This window comes from Oncorhynchus mykiss, chromosome 17, assembly GCF_057628025.1.
Source record: "Oncorhynchus mykiss isolate SJ-2025 chromosome 17, ASM5762802v1, whole genome shotgun sequence".
Taxonomy (NCBI): Eukaryota; Metazoa; Chordata; class Actinopteri; order Salmoniformes; family Salmonidae; genus Oncorhynchus; species Oncorhynchus mykiss.
Window position 1 is genome coordinate 39,512,960 of NC_143038.1, and position 21,042 is coordinate 39,534,001.

Sequence of the window (21,042 nt, forward strand, 5' to 3'; positions counted from 1 at the left end):
TAAGCAGACAATGGAAGCTCTTACAATATTCAATGATTACATTTCTCTAAAACAGGTTATAGGCTACATGTGGACCACCAAGTTAGAACAACAGGCAAAATTAAGAGGGGTAAATAAACCATCACCCTAATAAGATGGTTTATTTACCCCTCTTAATTTTGCCTGTTGTTCTAACTTGGTGGTCCACATGTAGCCTATAACCTGTTTTAAGATTAAAACCTGTTCTGAGATTAAATAAAAGATCCCAGAAAATTTCCAGATGCACAAAAAGCTTATTTCTCTCAAATTTTGTGCATTAATTTGTTTACATCCCTGTTTGTGAGCATGTCTCCTTTTCCAAGAGAATCCATCCACCTGACAGATGTGGCATATCAAGAAACTGATTAAACAGCATGATCATTACACAGGTGCACCTTGTGCTGGGGGACAATTAAAGGCCACTCTAAAATGTGCAGTTTTGTCACGCAACACAATGCCACAGTACGTCCAACCGGCCTTACAACCGCAGACCATGTGTAACCACGTCAGCCCAGGACCTCCAGCTTCTTCACCTGCGGGATCATCTTAGACCAGCCACATGGACAGCTGATGAAACTGTGGGTTTGCAGAACCGAAGAATATCTGTACAAACTGTCAGTAACCGTCTCAGGGAAGCTCACCTGCATGCTCTTCGTCCTCACCAGGGTCTTGACCTGACTTCAGTTTGGCGTTGTAACTGACTTCAGTGGGCAAATGCTCACCTTCCATGGCCACTGGAACTCTGGAATAGTGTGCTTTTCACGGATGAATCCCAGTTTCAACTGTACCGGGCAGATGTCAGACAGCGTGCTTGGCGTCATGTGGGTGAGCGGTTTGTTGATGTCAACGTTGTGCATAGAGTGCCCCATGGTGGCGGTGGGGTTATGGTATGGGGCAGGCATAAGCTACGGACAACAATTTTAATGAGATCCTGAGGCCCTTTGTGGTGCCATTCATCCGCTGCCATCACCGGATGTTTCAGCACGATAATGCACGGCTTCAAGTCGCAAGGATCTGTACACAATTCCTGGAAGCTGAAAATTTCCCAGTTCTTCCATGGCCTGCACACTCACCAGACCTGTCACCCATTGAGCATATTTGGGATGCTCTGGATTGACGTGTATGACAGCTTGTCCCAGTTCGGAGTAGGACAACATTCCACAGGCCACAATCAACAGCCTGATCAAATATATGCATATAGATCAGATGCATATCTAAATTCCCAGTCATGTGAAATCCATATATTAGGTCCTATTGAATTTTTCAATAGACTGAATTCCTTATATGTAACTCAGTAAAATCTTAGAACTTGTTGCATGCTGCATTTATAGTTTTGTTCAGTGTATATAAGCTCTGGATTGTTGATGCTATGTATTGGCCATTGAAAGGCTTTGAAGCCACCGGTTGGCCACATTGGCACTCCCCAGTCGGAGCGGCTGAATGGAATTCTGCAGTATTTCAATTAAATGTTTTAAGGACAAATTCCATGTATTTTTGTTGTTGTAGTGGGGACAGTAAAATTTGTAAACTCAACAAATTATACTTTAAGGGAAGTTTTCATATTGTAAAAATATATATATGTATGTTTAGCTCACATAATATAAGTAATCAAAGTATGCATTAAGGTGTTTTTATATTATAAAAATGTGTCAAAAACAAATTTAGACATTTAATAAATGCATTTCTATAGCTTCCAATTTTTTTTTTTTTACGGTGGTGGAGTCACAAGATGGAGGCATGGGGCTTCAACACTGCGACCCCAAATTGTCATCTAGTGTGTATATATATATAAATGATGGGTTTGTGCAGGGTTTGGTGTAGCTAACTAGCTTGTCTCCCCACCATAAGGGTTGGCTAATACTAATAAACTAGCGTTAGCGCTCAGCATCCTTAAACAGCTATTGTGTCAGAGTTATTTAACAGTATATTTAGTGAATGGGAAAGCTAAGGATATTTATATAAGTCATGATATTAGGAAAAGTGTTTATTTCCAGCGAGTGTATTTGAGGGATTTCGTTTCTGAAGCTAGCTTGGCTGGCTAGGTAGCTGAGACAGAAGAAATGATGGAACGTTTTTCTGACTGGAGCACATATCTTCTGACAATGATGCAGTGCCCCCCTGTGGATTGAAGCTGAACTTTACTACAACATTATATTTAACCCTTTTTAAAATGAGCAATGTTGATGTGATAGAACTGACCAAATTAAATGAATCATAGAGGTCTTATAACCTATTCCGTACCGCACGGAAAGGGGTACCAGAGCGCCAAGTGTAGGTCCAAAAGGCTTCTACCCCCAAGCCATAAGAGTCCTGAATAGCTAATCAAATGGCTACCCAGACTATTTGCATTGTCCCCCCTCTTTTTACGCTGCTGCTACTCTCTGTTATTATCTATGCATAGTCACTTTAACTCTACCTACATGTACATATTACCTCAAATACCTCAACTAACCTGTGCCCCCGCACATTGACACTGTACCGGTACACCCTGTATACAGCCTCTCTACTGTAATTTTACTTCTGCTCTTTAATTATCAGTTATTTTATTTTTTACTTATCAATTTTTTACTTAATCTTTTTAAGTAAGTAAGCATTTCACTGTAGGGTCTACACCTGTTGTATTCGGTGCATGTGACAAATACAATTAGATTTTATTTGATTCTACTGGTAAACATGCTTGTTTTTTTTCCCCATATAGGCTATGTAAGTATTTGTAAAAACTGCAAATATTTAATTGTGCTTTTATTTGTATTACTTTTTATTCACTTGGCTATTTACTTTGTATTGTTGCATTCTCGAGTGGTTAACCTGCAGGTTAGCATTTCATTGCACTGTGCACGCCATGTATATCATGTGTATGTAATAAACTTGGGGAGGGAAGCCAGAAACATAATAATATTTTTTTATTTACAATGACGGGTTTGACAGCCTACCCCGGCCAAAGCCTAACCCGGATGACGCTGGGCCAATTGTGTGCCGCCCTATGGGACACACAATCACGGCCGGTTGTGATACAGCCTGGAATCGAACCAGGGTCTGTAGTGATACCTTTGGTATCGAGACGCATTGCCCTATACCGCTGCGCCACTCGGAGCCCAAAAGGAGTGCGCCGCCCGGGAATCGAACCTGGATCAAAAGAATGGGAATCTTCCATGATACCACTACCAAACCAACACCACATTAGCTAATAGACATCAGCTGGTAGAACTCATGTTATGAAATTAATCATAGCAGTCTTATAACTGCATTCTATAGGTATGTTTTTCGCTCATGTCTCTAACACATTCCAAACAGGACAGATAAGAAGCTACATAGTCGTCGTATCTGTCCTGTTTGGAGTTGTGTTGCACTGTTATGTGAACACTTTAATTTTTCTTTACAGTTGAGTTGCCCTGGTCAAATTCGTATACAGTAACTTTAAAGAGCATCTGCCCCTAGAAAACTTCTCATCTAGAAAAAAGCCTATGTGGCATCGATATAAATCAGAAACATTTATTCTAGTGTCATCCTGCGGGGATGGAGGCCTGGGATTAAAAAATGCTATAAAAAAATACAATATACAGTGCCTTGCAAAAGTATTCGCCCCCCTTGAACTTTGCGACCTTTTGCCACATTTCAGGCTTCAAACATAAAGATATAAAAATGTATTTTTTTGTGAAGAATCAACAACAAGTGGGACACAATCATGAAGTGGAACGACATTTATTGGATAGTTCAAACTTTTTTAACAAATCAAAAACTGAAAAATTGGGCGTGCAAAATTATTCAGCCCCCTTAAGTTAATACTTTGTAGCGCCACCTTTTGCTGCGATTACAGCTGTAAGTCGCTTGGGGTATGTCTATCAGTTTTGCACATCGAGAGACTTCAAGGGGGCCGAATACTTTCGCAAGGCACTGTAAATATAGGACAAAACACACATCACAACGAGACACAACACTACATAAAGAGAGACCTAAGACAACAACATAACAGCAAAACATGACAACACAGCATGGTAGCAACACAACATGACAACAACATGGTAGCACCACAACATGGTAGCAGCACAAAAACATGGTACAAACATTATTGAGCAAAGTCAACAGCACAAAGGTCAAGAAGGTAGAGACAACAATACATCATACAAAGCAGCCACAACTGTCGTAAGGGTGTCCATGATTGAATGTTCGAATGAAGAGATTGAGATAAAACTGTCCGGTTTGAGTGTTTGTTGCAGCTTGTTCCAGTCACTAGCTGCAGCACACTGAAAAGGGGAGCGACCCAGAGATGTGTGTGCTTTGGAGACCTTTAACCGAATGTGACTGGCAGAATGGGTGTTGTATGTGGAGAATGAGGGCCACAGTAGATATCTCAGATAGGGGGAGTGAGGCCTAAGAGGGTTTTTATAAATAAGCATCAACCAGTGGGTCTTGTGATGGATATACAGAGATGACCAGTTTACAAAGGAGTATAGAGTGCAGTGATGTAATCATCAATTCGGAGTGCAGCTGCATGCCACCTGATCATAATGCCTGTGGTAAATTTGGGTTGGCTTTGGATATCCCTATGGGGCTAGTTAGGGACCATCTGTAAATTGCAAAATGTACATGGAACAATGTTAAAATTCCAATAGCTCCAAAATTCATTACTAAAACACCTCAAACCAACTATAAATTGTAAAAAATTATATACAAATATTGAAATAATTTAATGAGGAATTAAAGGTGTGCAACGTGAAAATATTGTCTCGTTTACTTTGTGTAATTTATTGACGGTCCCTAACTAGCCCCGGACATAGGCTATCCAAAGTCAGTCAAGTTGCACACCAGCCAATTGGCTAAATAATTTGGCTAACTCTTCTCACCTGTAAACAAACACACGGGAAACTCACATCTCACCAGACCCCAAAACCAACTCACGTTTGAATTCAGTCATGGCTGCTAGCATTTCTTAAACAACCAAATCTACAATGAGGCCAAATCAGGAAGTGCAATGCTTTTGGTGGCCCACCATGGTCCTGGACATCTCCACGTTTGGCGCCGCCTGCACAGTCTGTGCTCAGAACAAGCCTCCTCGGCAAGCTATGTCTGGTCTCTTTAAACCGCTGCCTGTCCCTCACCGTCCCTGCTCTCACATATCCCTGGACTTCATCACGGGTCTTCGCCCGTCTGATGGCGACACCACCATCCTGACAGTAGTGGACCGGTTTTCCAAAGCCGCCCATTTCCTTCCTCTCCCCAAGCTGCCCTCTGCCAAAGGGACGGCCCAGCATGTGTTCCAAATCCATGGACTCCTGGTGGACATGGTCTCTGACCGGGGTCCTCCGTTCTTGTCCCAGTTCTGGAAGGTGTTCTGCACACTCATTGGGTCATTGGCCAGCCTGTCATCCGGGTTCCACCCTCAGTCCAACTGCCAGTCGGAGCGAGCCAATCAAGACCTGGAGGCGACTTCGCTGCCTTGTCTGTGCCAACCACACCTCCTGGAGCCAGCAACTTGTGCGGGTTGAATACACCCGCAATACCCTCCCCTACTCTGCCACTGGGCTCTCACCTTTTGAGTGTTCCCTGGGTTATCAGACCCAGATCTTCCCGGAACAAGAGGAGGAGGAAGACATACCCTCAGCCCAGATGTTTGTCCGCCGCTGTAGTCGTACCTGGAAGAGAGCCCGGTCGGCTCTTCTCAAGACCACTTCCAGGTATCGACGACAAGCGGACCGCCACCGGACTGGCATCGTCCCCAGCTGTCCACTCAAGACCTGCCCCTCCGGTTGGAATCCTGCAAACTTTCCCCCTGCTTTATTGGCCCTTTCCCTATCTCCAATATTATTAGCCCCTCTGCTGTTCATCTTCTGTTGCCCTATACCCTCCGTATACATCCCACTTTTCATGTGTCTAGGATTAAACCTATGTATCACAGCCCATTGTCTCCTGTTTCTAGGCTCACCCCTCTTCCCCATCTCATCGAAGGCCAATCGGCATACACGTTGAGGTGCCTCCTGAAGGTTCATCCTCGGGGCAGGGGATTCCAGTACCTGGTTGACTGGGAGGGTTATGGCCTGGAGGAGAGGTGCTGGGTCCCCGCCAGGGACATCCTAGACCCAGGCCTCATCGCTGAATTCCAATGCTGGCACCCCGGTCAACCAGGTATGCGCCTAGGTAGGACGCCAGGTGACGCCCTTAGAGGGGGGAGGGGGGGTACTGTCACACCCTGATCTGTTTCACCTGTCGTTGGGCTTGTCTCTACCCCCCTCCATGTGTCTCCCATCTTCCCCGTTATCCCCAGTGTACTTATACCTGTGTTGTCTGTTGCCAGTTTTTTTGTTTCGTCAAGCCTACCAGTGGTTTTTACCATGCTCTTGTCTGTCTCTAGTTCCTGTTTTCTATCTTTCCTGGTTTTTGACCATTCTTCCTGCCTTGACCCGGAGCCTGCCTGTTGTTCTTTACCTCGTCATACCACGCTGGATTACTGACCTCTGCCTGCGCTGACCCTGAGCCTGCCTGCCATTCAGTATCTTTAGGACTCTGCTCTGGACTATTGACCTCTGCCTGCCCTTGACCTGTTGTTTGCCTGCCCCCCTGTTTTTGTAATAAACTTTTGTTACTTTGAAACTGTCTGCATCTGGGTCTTCTCCTGAGCCTTGAGAGGAGAAAGGCAGAGAAGGGGTGGGCACACTGCTCTATGTATTCTAATTACTGCAGAGTGTGTGTGTGCATGTCTGTGTGTGTGTTTGGGTACTGTGGGATTGTTTGATCAGTTAGACTATGACCTGTCCAATGAGCCAATGTTTGAAGTTGTTTAGTGGTTTTTGACAATACACTGTAAATGTACCTGTTCGAGAGTAGAGAGTGCTCCAGAGTAGAGGAGACCCACAGTAGCAACTATAATTGAGTACGGGCAGTGTCTGCTGTGGAAGGTGCAAGTTACCTAAAAAATATCTAATCTCTCAATGTTCTAATCTTTCAATCTTCATCTTAAAGTGCACCAAATTCATTCATTTAGCTGTTGAAATTCTTTCTCTCTTTTTTTCTGCTGGGGGAGAATGTCCCCGGACCCCCCTAGTGGCTTTGGGCTAAGCCTCAAATGTTTTCAAATCCTACAAAAGCCCCTGCCATTGCTTGGATGAACCTGGGTCAGCATAAAATAACTCCCTAATTGAAAAAGCCTTCCCAACTTCTGGGGCATATGCTGCTTTCATAACGAAGTGGGAAGGTGGTAATTACTCTTTGTGAACTCATAAATACCAGTTGGATGCATTCACCTGCTTGGACTTGTTGAGAAACACCGCTTGGCTATTGGCCAGCGTCATCCATACTAAAAGTACAGATATAATTATTTTTAACAAATTATAGTACTCAAAAACCATATTAATAGTTTTCATTGTATAAATAATATGTTGTTTCTGCATTTAACTGCTGAAAAGGCTGTTATTGAAGTCCTTTCCTTAGTAGGTGTTGTCAGAGGTCAGCATGTGGGAGAAATAGGAGCTCATGGATGATAGACGAGTTCCCCACTTGTAATTACCAGTTGGAGGGGCGTTCAAGCTGGTTATGAACTCAGCAATAGACCTTTGCAGCTTATTCTGCACAGTGTCGGAAAGTCCTTAGAATACATGTACGCTGAAAAGGGAATTGTCCCCCACGATGAAATCAGGGAGGGGACTATGGATCTGTCTCTGTACATTTGTACGAACAAACGTTAGTCGCATACAATATCTGTAAGCACTGGCCCAATTTTGACAAAACTTTGGTGAATGATGCATCTAGCCATAGAGATCCGGTATTTACAAAGTTACACTGATTGGCCAGATGATGGCGCTATAACACAAGATTGAAAATGCAAGCGTTTGGAAGGTCACGCCCCTCACCACATTTGACCTTAAAGTCATGAAATTTGGTACATAGGTCCCTCTACTCACAAGGAACAAATTTGCCTCAGGGACCCATAAGTCCTGCCACAATGGATTTTTCATAATTTAGAATTTTGTGAAAAACAACTCTACTCTTCTGTCATCAAATGACCGATCTGCATTAAACTTGATGTGTGGCATCTATGGAGAAAGGTCTCCAAACACACCAGTTTTCAGACTAGTAGCTAAAACAGCATGGCTGCTATTCACCAGTAAACATTCATGTGGGCGTGGTCTGACGCAAATCGATATAAATCCGTCAGTATATTCGTAATGTAACAACATTTTTTACACAAGTTGCAAACACTGTAAAGACTCAACATATGCGAGAACGTTCATATCGACCACACGGTGGCGCTATAATACAGGCACATGTTTATAGCTCTTGATCTGTTTGACTCAGTGATGAAATATGGCACACTTGCTCAGGGATGTGAGTCTAGCTAACCCACGCGATATCTCAGACAGCACTGGCCCGATTTTGACAAAACTTGAGTGAATGATGCTTGTTGGCATAGAGATCCTTCATTTACAAAATGACACTGATTAGGGGGGTGCTGCATCATTCGTGGGGGCCAGCATGTTTACTGTTGCCTTGTTGGTTACTGATTTCATATTTTGGGTTTTGTAAATGATCTAAGTCATGTGTTGATGATTCTAATAAAACAAATTTGTGCACTATGTCATGACTCATGTTCCAATACACTCTGAAGACATTAGTGCTTACTCAAATCTCAATTGACAGAAAACTACAAGGTGTACTGTACCTGTTGACCGGTGCATGTAACATTTCAATGGAATGTCCCGTAGTCTACATTAACTTTGTTGGGTGAACGTGCATACTTTTTATGGTGATAATAAAACACTGGTCAGTGTTTTACCTTACAACCATTCTAAAGAAGGATATGTAAACCAGCACCATTAACCAAATATTATTTCTGCTATTGTATGATGTTGGCACACTAAATAATATTATTCTAACAACCTCAGAGAAGTTTTCATAGCAACTCTGTAAGAGGGACTGACAAAAACATCCAGTTGGGTCAAACCAAAATGGGTTCAAAGCCTTTATTATTTCCACCCCAGACACATAGGTAAGTCAGAGATGGTTACTTCACTTCCGAGTTCGTCGTTTCTTGCTGACCCTCTGTGACGAGGAGGTGAGGTTCGGTGGAGCCCTGGATGGATGGGAGGCCCGGATTTGGCTTCTTAGGCTGCCTGGGGCCACAGCCACTCTCTTTCAGCTGGTGCCAGTGGCGTTAGGGGGGGCAGGTGGTGTGGGGTTGGGTGCGGGGGTGGGAGTGGGGGTGGGGGTGGGGGCAATGAAGCAGCCTCTCTTGTGCCACTGCATGTCACGCACGCGTCGGACAGACTGGATCTGAGGTGTTGATGCTCCCCAGTCATTCCAGTGCTTGTAGTCTCCATGCTCAAAGATGTACTGGCGGCCCCTGTAGCCTGGGAACATGTAGCCCACCCACCTAGGGAGGGCAAGGGGACATACAGCTATAATGACATTTATGGAACAGAATCGGTTGAAATTCAGAGCCATACTTGCATGAGAGATAACCTTGCAGTAACCTAGCTGTAGACAGATACTGTATGCCTGATCTCAATGATGTGTAAAGGTGTTGAACTTACGCTCCATTCGTAGCCTTGATGCTGGCCACACGGTCCTGAAAGCCATGGACCCACAGGCTGGGGACGTCGTCATCCACAATCTCCATCTTCCTCCCAGCGAAGCCTGGGTTCTCGAACAGGTGGAGTTTGTGATCCGCACTGTCCTGGGCAGGAACAGGAATGGGTGGTGGTTACACTATGTTTTCATGTCTGCTGTTTACTTGGTGTTTACTTTTAAGGAAGGTAGCTACTACTCCAGGGCTGGTAACCCTACTTAGAAAAGTGCAGTTTCAAATAACTAAATAATGATCAAATAAATACTTTTGGTGGCTTGGGAGCACAAATAATTTGGTACAAATAGGTTTCTTATGTGGAATTCTGTTAACTTAGGAAACAAAAGGGATTTGCCCTTTAGCTTGACAGGTTAGTCTTATCTCATTGACATGACACTGTAGGTTGCTATGGTCAGTAGGCTACATCCTTATATACTATACGTAGATTATGTGTAAATAATTTTGGCTAAATTCTGTCTGTGTATTCTGTTTATTGTAAGGGGTTGTCAGCACCATTGCACCATGTCAGATTCCTGGTACATGTAAATATACCCAGTTAAACGATGATGATTCTAATTATAGTTACAGGGATATACTGACCACTTTGAGTGGCCTGAGGGACAGCAGGTAGTTATTAGTCTGGCTGTTGGTCCAGGTGCTCCAACGAGGATACTCGCCCTTCTCCAGCACAAACTGCTCCCCGCCAAATGCCTGGCGCTCAAATGCCACCCAGCTGAGAACACAAAGGTAATTACGCTTTACCAATTTCTTGTACATAAACAGTAGTAGTGAGATGGTAGGAGAGACCAGGGTTGGTTGTCACACTTTTTACTCTTGTGTGTTTCTCTCAGCAGCAGTATATCTTACAAGACTCTTTTAGGAGAAAGACCAAGGTCTTGGGTTGAAACTGGGACCTTTTTTTGATCATTATCTTATTTCAACATTGAGTTATAAGGCATCAAACAAACTCTGTCCACTTATGACAACCAGCCCCATCGCGGGGTTTGTTGTCACAGTATGGGGTTGATTGTCACAATGTTTTCTAGTAACTTATTCCTTTTGTAACAGGGAATGAAGCAATATAGCCAACAGTCTTAGAAGTAGCCTAGCCTTTCTTTGATAGAATGATATTCCTAACAAACTTCAGCGTTTTATCCCTTGAGAATAATATCCCACTGTGCACACCTCGTCATTTCAACTTGGAGAATTGGGTAATATTTGGTTGATACGTTGGATCAATGTGATTACAACTTTTTTTCGCCCACTCAAAAAGACAGTTGAAAGTTTGTCGAATTCCCAATGTGTTACCACTATGCTTTTAACCATCTAAAAGCACATCTAAATTCTCACAATAGCACATTGGTAACAGACAGTGACAAATCTCAAAGATAAGCAGGGCCTGGATGGAAAACCGCAGGGTAGTTGTAGATAGATAAACTCTCCAGTAGGAGGTGCTGCCCAGCCTATTGCTTTTTTATTTTAGTGGACATTACATTGAAGATCTGATGTTGTTTCAAAGGTACAAATTCAACATATTTTATGCAAGGTTTGTCAATGTTAAAATTGGTTACCACGATGACATAATCCTATGGTTAAAATGTTAACCTCAAAACATTACTTTTTTCAAATCCATCCCCAACCACCCCCCAATGCTAATGAATATGTTAGTTACCACATGGCTTGGCCTAGGAACTCAGAAATTGGTTTGAAATATAGCGTTCCCTTTCCTCTTTTCAAAAACATAATCGTTCATGGATACTTCCATAATAAACATTTACAAAGAACACGCCAATATATATTTTTACTTTCACCTATGAAAAACACCAATTCTCCTAACCTCAATGTTTGATCATGCTGACATTAATTAACCAGGTGGATGAGTTCTTTCAAATAGTTCAGAGATTTTAACCTTAACATTATTACACAGCACCATTTAGATGGTGAGTAATTAGCACTGTGAAAACCAACCCACGAGACAACCAACCTTGGTCTCCCCTGCATGAAAGGTAATTGATAAGAACTGTGATCAAAATGTATACACAGTTGAATAAGAATGGAATTTCATTGTCTAGAGACTGAAGTTGGATTCATAAATGTTTTAACGTTTTGATAAGGGCAGTGTTGGAGAGTATTGGAGAGACAGGTAAACAGGAAGGGGGCAAGAGTGAGGCATGATGGAAAATGTAGAAAATCAATATTGGTGACACTTACGGTCCTGATTCCACGATGATAGATCCCACCTTCTCACATCCCTTTTCGATCACATTCTTACACTCTGCAGACAGCTCCACTTTCTTCCCACAGAAGTTCTCAAACTCAAACACCACCACCTACAAGATAAGTCAGGAAGAGGCATGGGTCAATGGTAAGTAATTACATTAGTACACAATAAGCTTAACAACAACATTAACATAGGCAGAAACTGCATGAAGATTGCACCGTTGTAATTTAACAATGTGTTGTACTATACTGCCGTGTTGTTGTGCATTATTTTGCTTATGTCATTGTAAATACATACTAGTAGTATCAGTGACATTTCATAAAAAGTCAGACCAAGTGAATCTTAGGCTAAGATATAATAAGATTATAATAAGGTCCAACGGATGTCGGGCACCTTGTAGCTCTAGGGAAAATTTTTCCCTACAAAAAGAAAGAAGGTGCTCCCTAGAACCATAAAGGATTGTTCAATTGCCTCCATAGGAGAACCCTTTAAATGTAACTATTTGTGGTTCCATGAGGATGCCCTTTTGCTAATACAAGGTTCTACTTGGAACCCTTTTACCACTAAAAGATTCTAAGAATACGCTGTTTCACCACCAAAGGATAGTAGGTACAGAACTAAGATCAGCTTTTAGTGGGGAAAATACAAAATTGACCCAAGATCAGCGTCTAGAGGCAACTTCACCCTACACCCACCTTGTAGGTGGCTCCTGCCCCTCCTTGGCTCTTTCCAGCTGCCAGCTGCTCCGGTGCACCCTGCTGCTCTGACATGTTCCCTCTGCATTCCAAAGAAAAGTTGACAAACCTCCAAAAATGTTTGAGAGGTGCTGACTAACGGAATGGTAACTTCATGATGGAGAAGAAGCCACTGTTTGCCCGAGATGTTGGTTTTTACCCATTACACTATTGTTTGACCATCTACATTCCAAAACATTCTTACATAAAAAAAAATCATACACATTCTGATTTCACAAAGGGACTTTTACGCTTGACACATTGATGCACATTCAGCTCCAGGCAAAATAACAGTGCATACATGGTTATGGAGAGAGATAAATGGGGATAATTGAAAACAGCAAGAGTTGCAGCACAAGACAGTCAGAGCACCAAGGAAAGAGAGGGATCTGTCTATTTTTACCTGGATGGCTTGTGCTTCACTGCACCACGTACGAGCCACACTCTCTCCGTTTTTCCTTGTTTTCCTTTTCTCTCCCTCTTTCTGTCTCTGTATGAGGGTGTGTGAGTGTGGAGGCCTGGTGAGAAGGCACTAGGAGCCAGGGGGGTATTTATGGTTTATAAATGGCACACAGCAGCAAAAAAATCAGGGGCGGGTGATGCTGTTGATGCAGCAAGTCTGTCGCTTGCATTGTGTCCATCACATTGCCTCTCAATAGGGCTGCGTGCCCTCGGTCGGGGTATATTGGCACCCGCTTCCACCCGGGCCGACCACGCTCACGCTGCCACCCTGCCAGTGGCCCGATGGTGGGCACACACAGACAGCGAGCCAAGAGGATTGAGCGAGATCAACTCCACTCAGCACTACTGGCCACACCCAACTGCCCATCTGTCTGTCCAGCTTTCCATCCGTCCGCCTGTCCACTGCCCCGCCATCTCACCCGCACTTTCCGCTTTCTATTGTTGCTTTCTATTTACTCTCCTTCATCTACCTTCACTCCTCCCTCGTGCATTTTATTACATCATCACTCCTCTTTCACTTTCAGTCCTTTCTTCATCCTTTAAGTTTCTTTCCTCCTGCCCTTTTTCTCTCCTTGCATCCCACTATTCACCTCTTTCTCTAATCTATGTGTGACACTCTCCAATGCACCAGGTGTCAGTACTATATCAGTAGGATCCCAGTCAAACATCTGTCTTTGCCATGCAAACCCTGAAAAATCTTCTTACAAGCCTCCTTTGACGCACTGGACATTTTCGCAAGCGCACTTTCCAGGGGGAATCTAGAGAAGGCCTTCCTTACTATACAGTAATCATATTGTCTATTGGCACCTGGTGCATGGAACCAACATGATCCTATCACACACTTTTCGGTAGCACTTTGCTTGACACCCAGCGTCATGACACGTTATGACACGGTCATAACCATGTCATAATATGGCGTAACAGCTGACATAACTTGTTATATATAACCTGTTATAATAGGGTCATAATACTGTCATGACACATAGTTAGACCTGTCGTGACATATATTGCATTATTTTATGGCTGGTTATGACACCTACATAAGAGTGTAAAAACCCACAAAACCTACCTCGGTAGTTGTTTTATGGCTGGTTATGACACCTACATAAGTGTTTCAAAATGCACAAAACCTACCACACATGGCAAAACATTTCATTAGTCTGCGTGTCAACAGTATGTTTATGTTATACAGCACCAGTCAAAAGTTTGGACACACCTTCTCATGCAAGGGTTTTTCTTTATCTTTTACTATGTTCTGCATTGTAGAATAATAGTGAAGACATCAAAACTATAAAATAACACATACATCATGTGGTAAACAAAAAAGTGTTCATCTTCAAAGTAGCCACCCTTTACTTTGATGACAGCATTGCAAACTCTTGGCATTCTCTCAACCAGCTTCATGAGTTAGTCACCTGGAATGCATTTCAATTAACAAGTGTGCCTTGTTAAAAGTTCATTTGTGGAACTTCTTTCCTTCTTAATGTGTTTGAGCAAATCAGTTGTGTTGTGACTAGGTAGGGTTGGGATACAGAAGATAGTCTTTTACCAAATAGGGCTAAGTCCATATTATGTCAAGAACAGTTCAAAAAAGAAAAGAGAAATGACAGTCCATCATTACTTTAAAACATGAAGGTCAGTCAGTATGGAGAATTTCAAGAACTTTGAACGTTTCTTCAAGTGCTGTCGCAAAGACCATTAAGCGCTGTAAGTTATCAGCCTCATAAATTTCAGCCCAAATAATTGCTTCACAGAGTTCAAGTAACAGACACATCTCAACATCAACTGTTCAGAGGAGACTGCGTGAATCAGGCCTGCATGGTCGAATTGCTGCAAAGAAACCACTACTAAAGGACACCAATAAGAAAAAGAGACTTGCTTGGGCCAAGAAACACAGCAGTGGACATTAGACCGGTGGAAATCTGTCCTTTGGTCTCATGAGTCCAAATTTGAGATTTATGGTTTCAACCGCCGTGTCTTTATGAGACGCAGAGTAGGTGAACGGATTATCTCCACATGTGTGGTTCCTACATGCGTGATGCTGCATAATCACCCGACCTCAACCCAATTGAGATGGTTGAAGATGAGTTGTACCGCAGAGTGAAGGAAAAGCAGCTAATGACCTCAGCATACGTGGGAACTCCTTCAAGACTGTTGGAAAAGCATTCCAGGTGAAGCTGGTTGAGAGAATGCCAAAAGTGTCCAAAGCTGTCATTAAGGCAAAGGGTGGCTACATTGAAAAATATAAAATACATTTAGATTTGTTTAACAGTTTTTTGGTTACGACATGATTCCCGTATGTGTTATTTCATAGATTTGATGTCTTCACTATTATTCTACAATGTAGAAAATAATAAAATAAAAACCTTGAATGAGTAGGTGTGTCCAAACCTTTGACTGGTACTGTATATATAAAAAAATTATTGACCATATTAAATTATCATTGTAATTGCACACACATTGATGTCAGACATGCACCTACCCCAATGCTCTGTTGCTGATGACTGAGATGAATGCAGGAGCAGGACAAGACACCCTCTTTTTGACTAATGACTGATATAAGGGCATGTACGTGATAGGCCAATCTGGCTTATATGATTACGATGGTCATAGTGCTTCTTCACAGTGTCATGAAGTGTATTTTCTTAGTCTAAGTAAAGTTACACAAGATGGTCACAATTCTTCATGACAGTGTCATAAAGTTTATTTTCTACAAGTTATTTTAAAAATAATTCATTACAACAACAAAGGATTTAGGAAACAAACTTTCAAACGAAAGGAAACCTCTTGGCATGCAAAAAAAGTTATTTGAATAAATGTGTAAATATATATTTACAGCTGCTGTGACATATATATATATATATATATATATATATATATATATATTGTGACAAGTTATGTCAGCTGTTATGACATGGTTATGGCCATATCATAACGTGTTATGACCTTGGGTGTCAAGTGGTGTTACCCACTTTTCACACAGTCAATGTAGACTAGTAGGTGTAGGTGTCAAAAACACTATGGTGCCATTCAAAATATGTTTCTTACTGTATATAGGCCTACAGTATATGCATTTCTGAGTGTGTGCATTGTTTGTGTTTTCTATTATTCCAGTGAACGTTATGAAGATAATATGAAAGTGAAAATGTTAGAGATTTGCACCCTTTCAAAAAACACAGATAGAAAATACTCCTTAATTGATCTGGCAGCAATGAACAATGTCAGCTGATCAACACTCAGAAGAAACAAGGTCTTATCTGTGGCTGACAGCAATACATACAGACATATCAGATCAACATGTTTATAATGCAATTACAATAGGACCTTGCCCAAATATACTTGAATCTGAATGTGTAAAATTAGTACTTATTATTTGATAGACATCATTTTGTCAATGTCAGTCTGCACCTATGGACGGGGAATGGTATTGTATACAATTATTTTCTAGTGCACCTGTCATTGTTACTGTAAATGGATCCCTCTTAAAGTGCTTTATGGCACTATTGCAGGATTTGGGCATCATGGCAGGCAGAGTAAGCACATGTGTATTGGTTTGTTATTGGCTGAGATCAGATGAAAGGCCTGTTGTACACAGGTGTTGAGACATTGTCTCTAATCAAACCACAACAAGGGTGCAGACAGAGCTATTCCTCTCCTTTTCTTGTTTGGACAGAGTAGAGATAATATCGTTGTATCTCCCAGATACTTTTATCAAGAGCAGCTCATCAGAGCAGCGAGTGAGTGCATCACATAACAGAGAAAAGAAAACGCCGGGTTAGTTCAAAACAAGAGATCAATTGAGAAAGAAGGAAAGTTCCATTGGCTAGGTGCCAAAAGATGTACAATTCAAGTATGTATGTGAACCTTGTGGCATTGTGGATATTTGTGTGCATGACCTAAACAGGCAATTACGTCAAGCTCCCACACAGAATCTGGCATGCAAGTTTGGATGGATGGAAAGATACAGTCTAGAACATATCCTGGAATGAGAGGCACTTGTCCAAATGTTGCAAATATTCTCTGTGTGTGTGTGTGTTTCAAATAGTCTACATGCTTATAATTCCTTTGACAAATAGAAAAGTCGAAGAGATGGTCACAACGCAGGGCAGGAAAGTATCCAATGCTTCTCCATTGTCTTGCATAGTTTGTCAATAAAAAAAAGGGAGTTTCTGGAAAGGCACACAATTGGAGGGAGTCCAGGTCACTGCTGTGTTTGTCACAGGGGTGTTTGTCAGCAACAACAGCAGCATCAGTTGGATGATCTCCAAGTCAATGCCCAGCTAGCACACAATGTTCTGAGAACCATATGTTTCTTAGAGCTTGGTGAGAGCGTGGTTGGTTATTTTGCATGCATGCTTCTCGCAACTTTTTGGGAATGGTGCAGCGTAGTTGCTTGGCTTTGGAACATTCTCAGCACATTTAAGGAACTTCACAAGAAAACATTGTTTCCTTGGAATTTCATTACTTTAACAGAATGTTTCCAAAATGTTCAAACATGGTTATATTTCACTACAATTTTGGTAACATTCTAAGAATGTTCTCCAACTGGTTTGACATTGAGAATATTCTCCAATAGTTCAAAGAACATTAAGAAACAACATTTTTCTGTGGTAATTTTGGTACTTCAGCATAACGTTTCCTACAGGTTCTAGTTAAATTCATGTTCTCAAATTGTTCAGAGAACCTTAAGAACATTTTCCATAAAAAACACAAAAACTTGACTAACATTCAGAGAACGTTCTAAAGAATATTATTTAAAAACATATACATTCTGTTCTCAGCATTAACAAAACTCTCTATCCTCTATCTTGTTAACTGTGTTGGTTGCGCCCACTAATTGGCCATACCGGGACTTAATTAGTGCTTGTTTCCTTTGAAATGGGGTCTATTTGAATAGATTAAAATGATCAGCTTTGTATGAGTAAAAAACAAACATGGCATGCTAGCTCCATCCTGGTGGTGCAGTTGACTAATTCCATGGATAAAAAACAGAAGATCATAGGTTAGACTCTGGCACAATAAAAAAAATGCATTTCCATGTGTCCTATATGTTCTTGGAGTTCAAACTAAACTATCAGTGTTATTAAAAGTCATATTGAAACACTTTCTCAGGACGTTATATAAATACCTTCACATAACCTATAATTTACGTTCTCAGAACGTTAATAAAACCTCCCAGGAAAGCTTCTCAGAATCTCTCTGCAACCTAAAAATGTAAGTTTCCAGAAAAGACCACGTTTTCACTTCCTTTCTCAGAACTTTTCGTTTTACCGGTCAAGATTCTTATGGCTTTGTTCCCAGAACCAATGGGAAACCAAAAACGTACGTTCCTACAAGTTCCAAGGAACTGAATGTGCTAGCTGGGTGGTATCTCCTAGAGGTAAACAGGAATAAAAGCTAATTTACATGACACAGATACAGGGCATATTTTAAAGTGATAGTTCACTCAAATCAAAGTGTGTCTGACAACGTCAGACTGCAAACTTTTAACAAGCTATAGGCTTTCTTTGGAGTTAACTAACACTTTAAGGTGTGTATGGAAGGGGAATGTGATCAGATAGGTATTTTGATTGTAATAGCTGGTGTAAAAATGAGGTCCATCCACTCAGCTAGTCCTCACTGTTGTATTGACTCAAGCGCTTCTTAGACTTGAGTTCTTGCAGCCATGAAGGAGACGAGTCCCCCCTGAGGGTCACACAAACATAGATCAAATGGTTTGCCTTGTACTAACATCTAACTAATTTACCCAGCTAACTATTTCAGTCATCTGCGTTGCTAGTTGTTCTCATTCATCACATTTTGTTGATTCATGTTGAATAACATTTTAAAACTACAAAAATAACTTACAATGCTGAAACTGTGGTTTTATGCTAGTAAGATAAGAGCAGCATGTTGGGACTAAACTTACCCTCCATCTTTGTTCCCTACAGGGGGTAGCATCTGTGACGTCCCGGGGAGGAAGGAGGAACATCCGGGAGAGCGAGAGAGCTGAGAGGGGGACAGAGCAAGACTGTCTGTCTGACTGTCTGTATCTGCTCCTTTAACTCCTCCCCCTGTTCGCTTCTTTAACTGGGCCTAGGAGAGGCAGTGAAGGTAAGAACAAGTCATGTTCTAAACATTTTTGATAGTGCAGGGAACTCCTTACTAAGAAAAATCCTGCAGTAAACAATCACTTATCACCCAATATGCACTTTTTATGGTTTAGGAACTTTGTCATGCAGCATGTCCAGCAGTGCAGGTTTGATTGCATCTAAGATTACGTCCCAAAGGGCACCCTATTCCCTATATTGTTCACTACTTTTGACCGGAACCCTATGGTCCTATGAACCCTTAATAGGAAATAGGGTGCCATTTGGGATGCACACAGCCTCAGTCAATCTTTCAGGGTGTAACATAGAGCATCGGTGGATTGAGAGCATCTACATACTGTACCTTGAGAGCGGACGGGTCCATTCCAGAAAAGAGGGGTATTCTCTGGGGCTGGGAAGGTGGTGAACATACCTCCCTCCCTCTGGGCTGCTCCTCATCAGACTCACAATCTCCCCTTGTTAGAGAGTCCACCTTATCTGAAAAAGGGGTATAACAGATGTTTGGTCTTGTGTGAATTACTTTTAATGAGGGATGGTTGCAATGACCCTTAACCTCTACCTCCTAGCCACTTGTGTATCTGAAAGAATGAGATTGGTGTAAGAAATATATGCCGCAAATTCCACCTAGCCTATTAGAGGGCAAGGTGTAGCTATCAACCTTTTGTCTAGAACTAACTAACTAATGTTCTTAACTGACTTGCCTAATTAAATAAAGGTTAAATACAAAATAAAAAAAATAGGGGTAGGTAGTAGACAAATGGAATTGTCTACTAACCTGAGGAGTCACAGAACCTCCAGTCGTGGATGCGGTTTTCCTCAAGCGTTGCTGTGGTAGAGTTCTGATGAATAGCTCGAGGGGGGCGGGTCCTCCGACTCTTCCTCAGCTTTGCCCTTGCACGCTGAGCACTGGTGTCCAATAGAGGAGAAATCTGTGCACGCACACACACGCAGGGATAAGCAAAGTCAAATATCGTAGCCTACAAATGCATAGTGAAAGTACCAGATATGCCTTGACAAGAGACTTACATCAGGAAAGGCTAATAGCTCCTCTGTTTCTTCTAGTGGATATGTGCTGTTAGGCTCATCTGGTGTGACAGGGGAGATCTGTTCCACTGTCGTCTGCAGACTTAGGATGTGGGGAATAAAAAAACAGATCCCAACAATTAAAATGTGGGCATAAACATGGAAAACCTTTGTCCACTTAATCTGGTACTGCTCCAATGTGGGTTCACACAATCCATGTGTCCCCCTGCAATATGTTTTATTAACCAGAAGAAGTATACTACCTTCACTTTGTCTTGGTAGAACAAATTAACTACCTTCTGCGTACCGACCTGGTAGGCTACCTACTTATAGAATCGCAATGCTCCTCAGTGGCCGACAGCTTGACTTTGAGCCAATCAGAGTGCACAAATCTCCATGTGGGGGACCCGACAGGAGTGACAACAAAAAGCTAAAAAAATATCTTACGCTATCTAGCGAATGACATGCTAACGGTTTATTTAACATTAGCTAGCTAGGGGAAAAAAAGTTTATGGCACTGCTGACACTGGCAGTTTGGGATTATGAATTAAATTGTTTTTTGCCATCTTGCTAACTAGTTATCTAGCTGTGGCCATCTGGCTAGTATCAACATGGTCTTTCTACAACAATAGCAACATTAGTGCAGCTAGCTAGTTAGCTAACATTGGATACCTAAAAAGCTAAATACACAGGGACTAGCATTGCCAAACTAGGCTTAAGAATGCAACACTACTGCCACCTTCTGGTTTGGAGTATTTTAACAAGGCTGATGGCTTCAAAGTCTGTGCGGTGTGAACACAAAAGAGACTGACCGCCGACACTCTGTTCAGAGGTGCTGAGTGCTCTCGGCAAGCAAACATTTGACAATCTTACTGGTGTGTGGGATCTTTAAGACTATTGACATGCACCCATAGTGTAGTTATCAGTAGAATAGGGCTA

At 42.0% G+C, this 21,042-nt stretch overlaps 2 protein-coding genes across 3 annotated transcripts in view; both read right to left on the reverse strand.

Annotated features, from left to right (window-relative positions):
- Positions 1–8,958: 8,958 nt before the first annotated feature.
- On the reverse strand, positions 8,959–13,079 carry LOC110494136 (beta-crystallin B3). The gene is made up of 6 exons (XM_036950220.2): positions 12,933–13,079; positions 12,491–12,572; positions 11,786–11,904; positions 10,175–10,307; positions 9,543–9,685; positions 8,959–9,382 (listed from the first exon to the last, which is right to left on the reverse strand). The coding sequence occupies exons 2-6, from the start codon at positions 12,563–12,565 to the stop codon at positions 9,145–9,147; spliced, it is 708 nt and encodes a 235-aa protein (XP_036806115.1). The 5' UTR covers positions 12,566–12,572; positions 12,933–13,079; the 3' UTR covers positions 8,959–9,144.
- A 2,585-nt stretch (positions 13,080–15,664) lies between these two features.
- LOC110494129 (uncharacterized protein KIAA1671 homolog) overlaps positions 15,665–21,042 on the reverse strand; it is a 33,587-nt gene continuing 28,209 nt past the window's right edge. The window contains exons 3-7 of one of the 2 annotated variants that reach the window (XM_021568897.3): positions 20,107–20,206; positions 19,856–20,009; positions 19,424–19,557; positions 18,900–19,066; positions 15,665–18,676 (exon numbers count right to left, since the gene is read on the reverse strand). In XM_021568897.3, coding sequence (XP_021424572.2) covers positions 18,601–18,676; positions 18,900–19,066; positions 19,424–19,557; positions 19,856–20,009; positions 20,107–20,206 — 631 coding nt within the window. In that variant the 3' untranslated portion in view covers positions 15,665–18,600. The remainder of the gene's footprint in view (positions 18,677–18,899; positions 19,067–19,423; positions 19,558–19,855; positions 20,010–20,106; positions 20,207–21,042) is intronic. The other variant, XM_021568896.3, reaches the window with a different exon arrangement.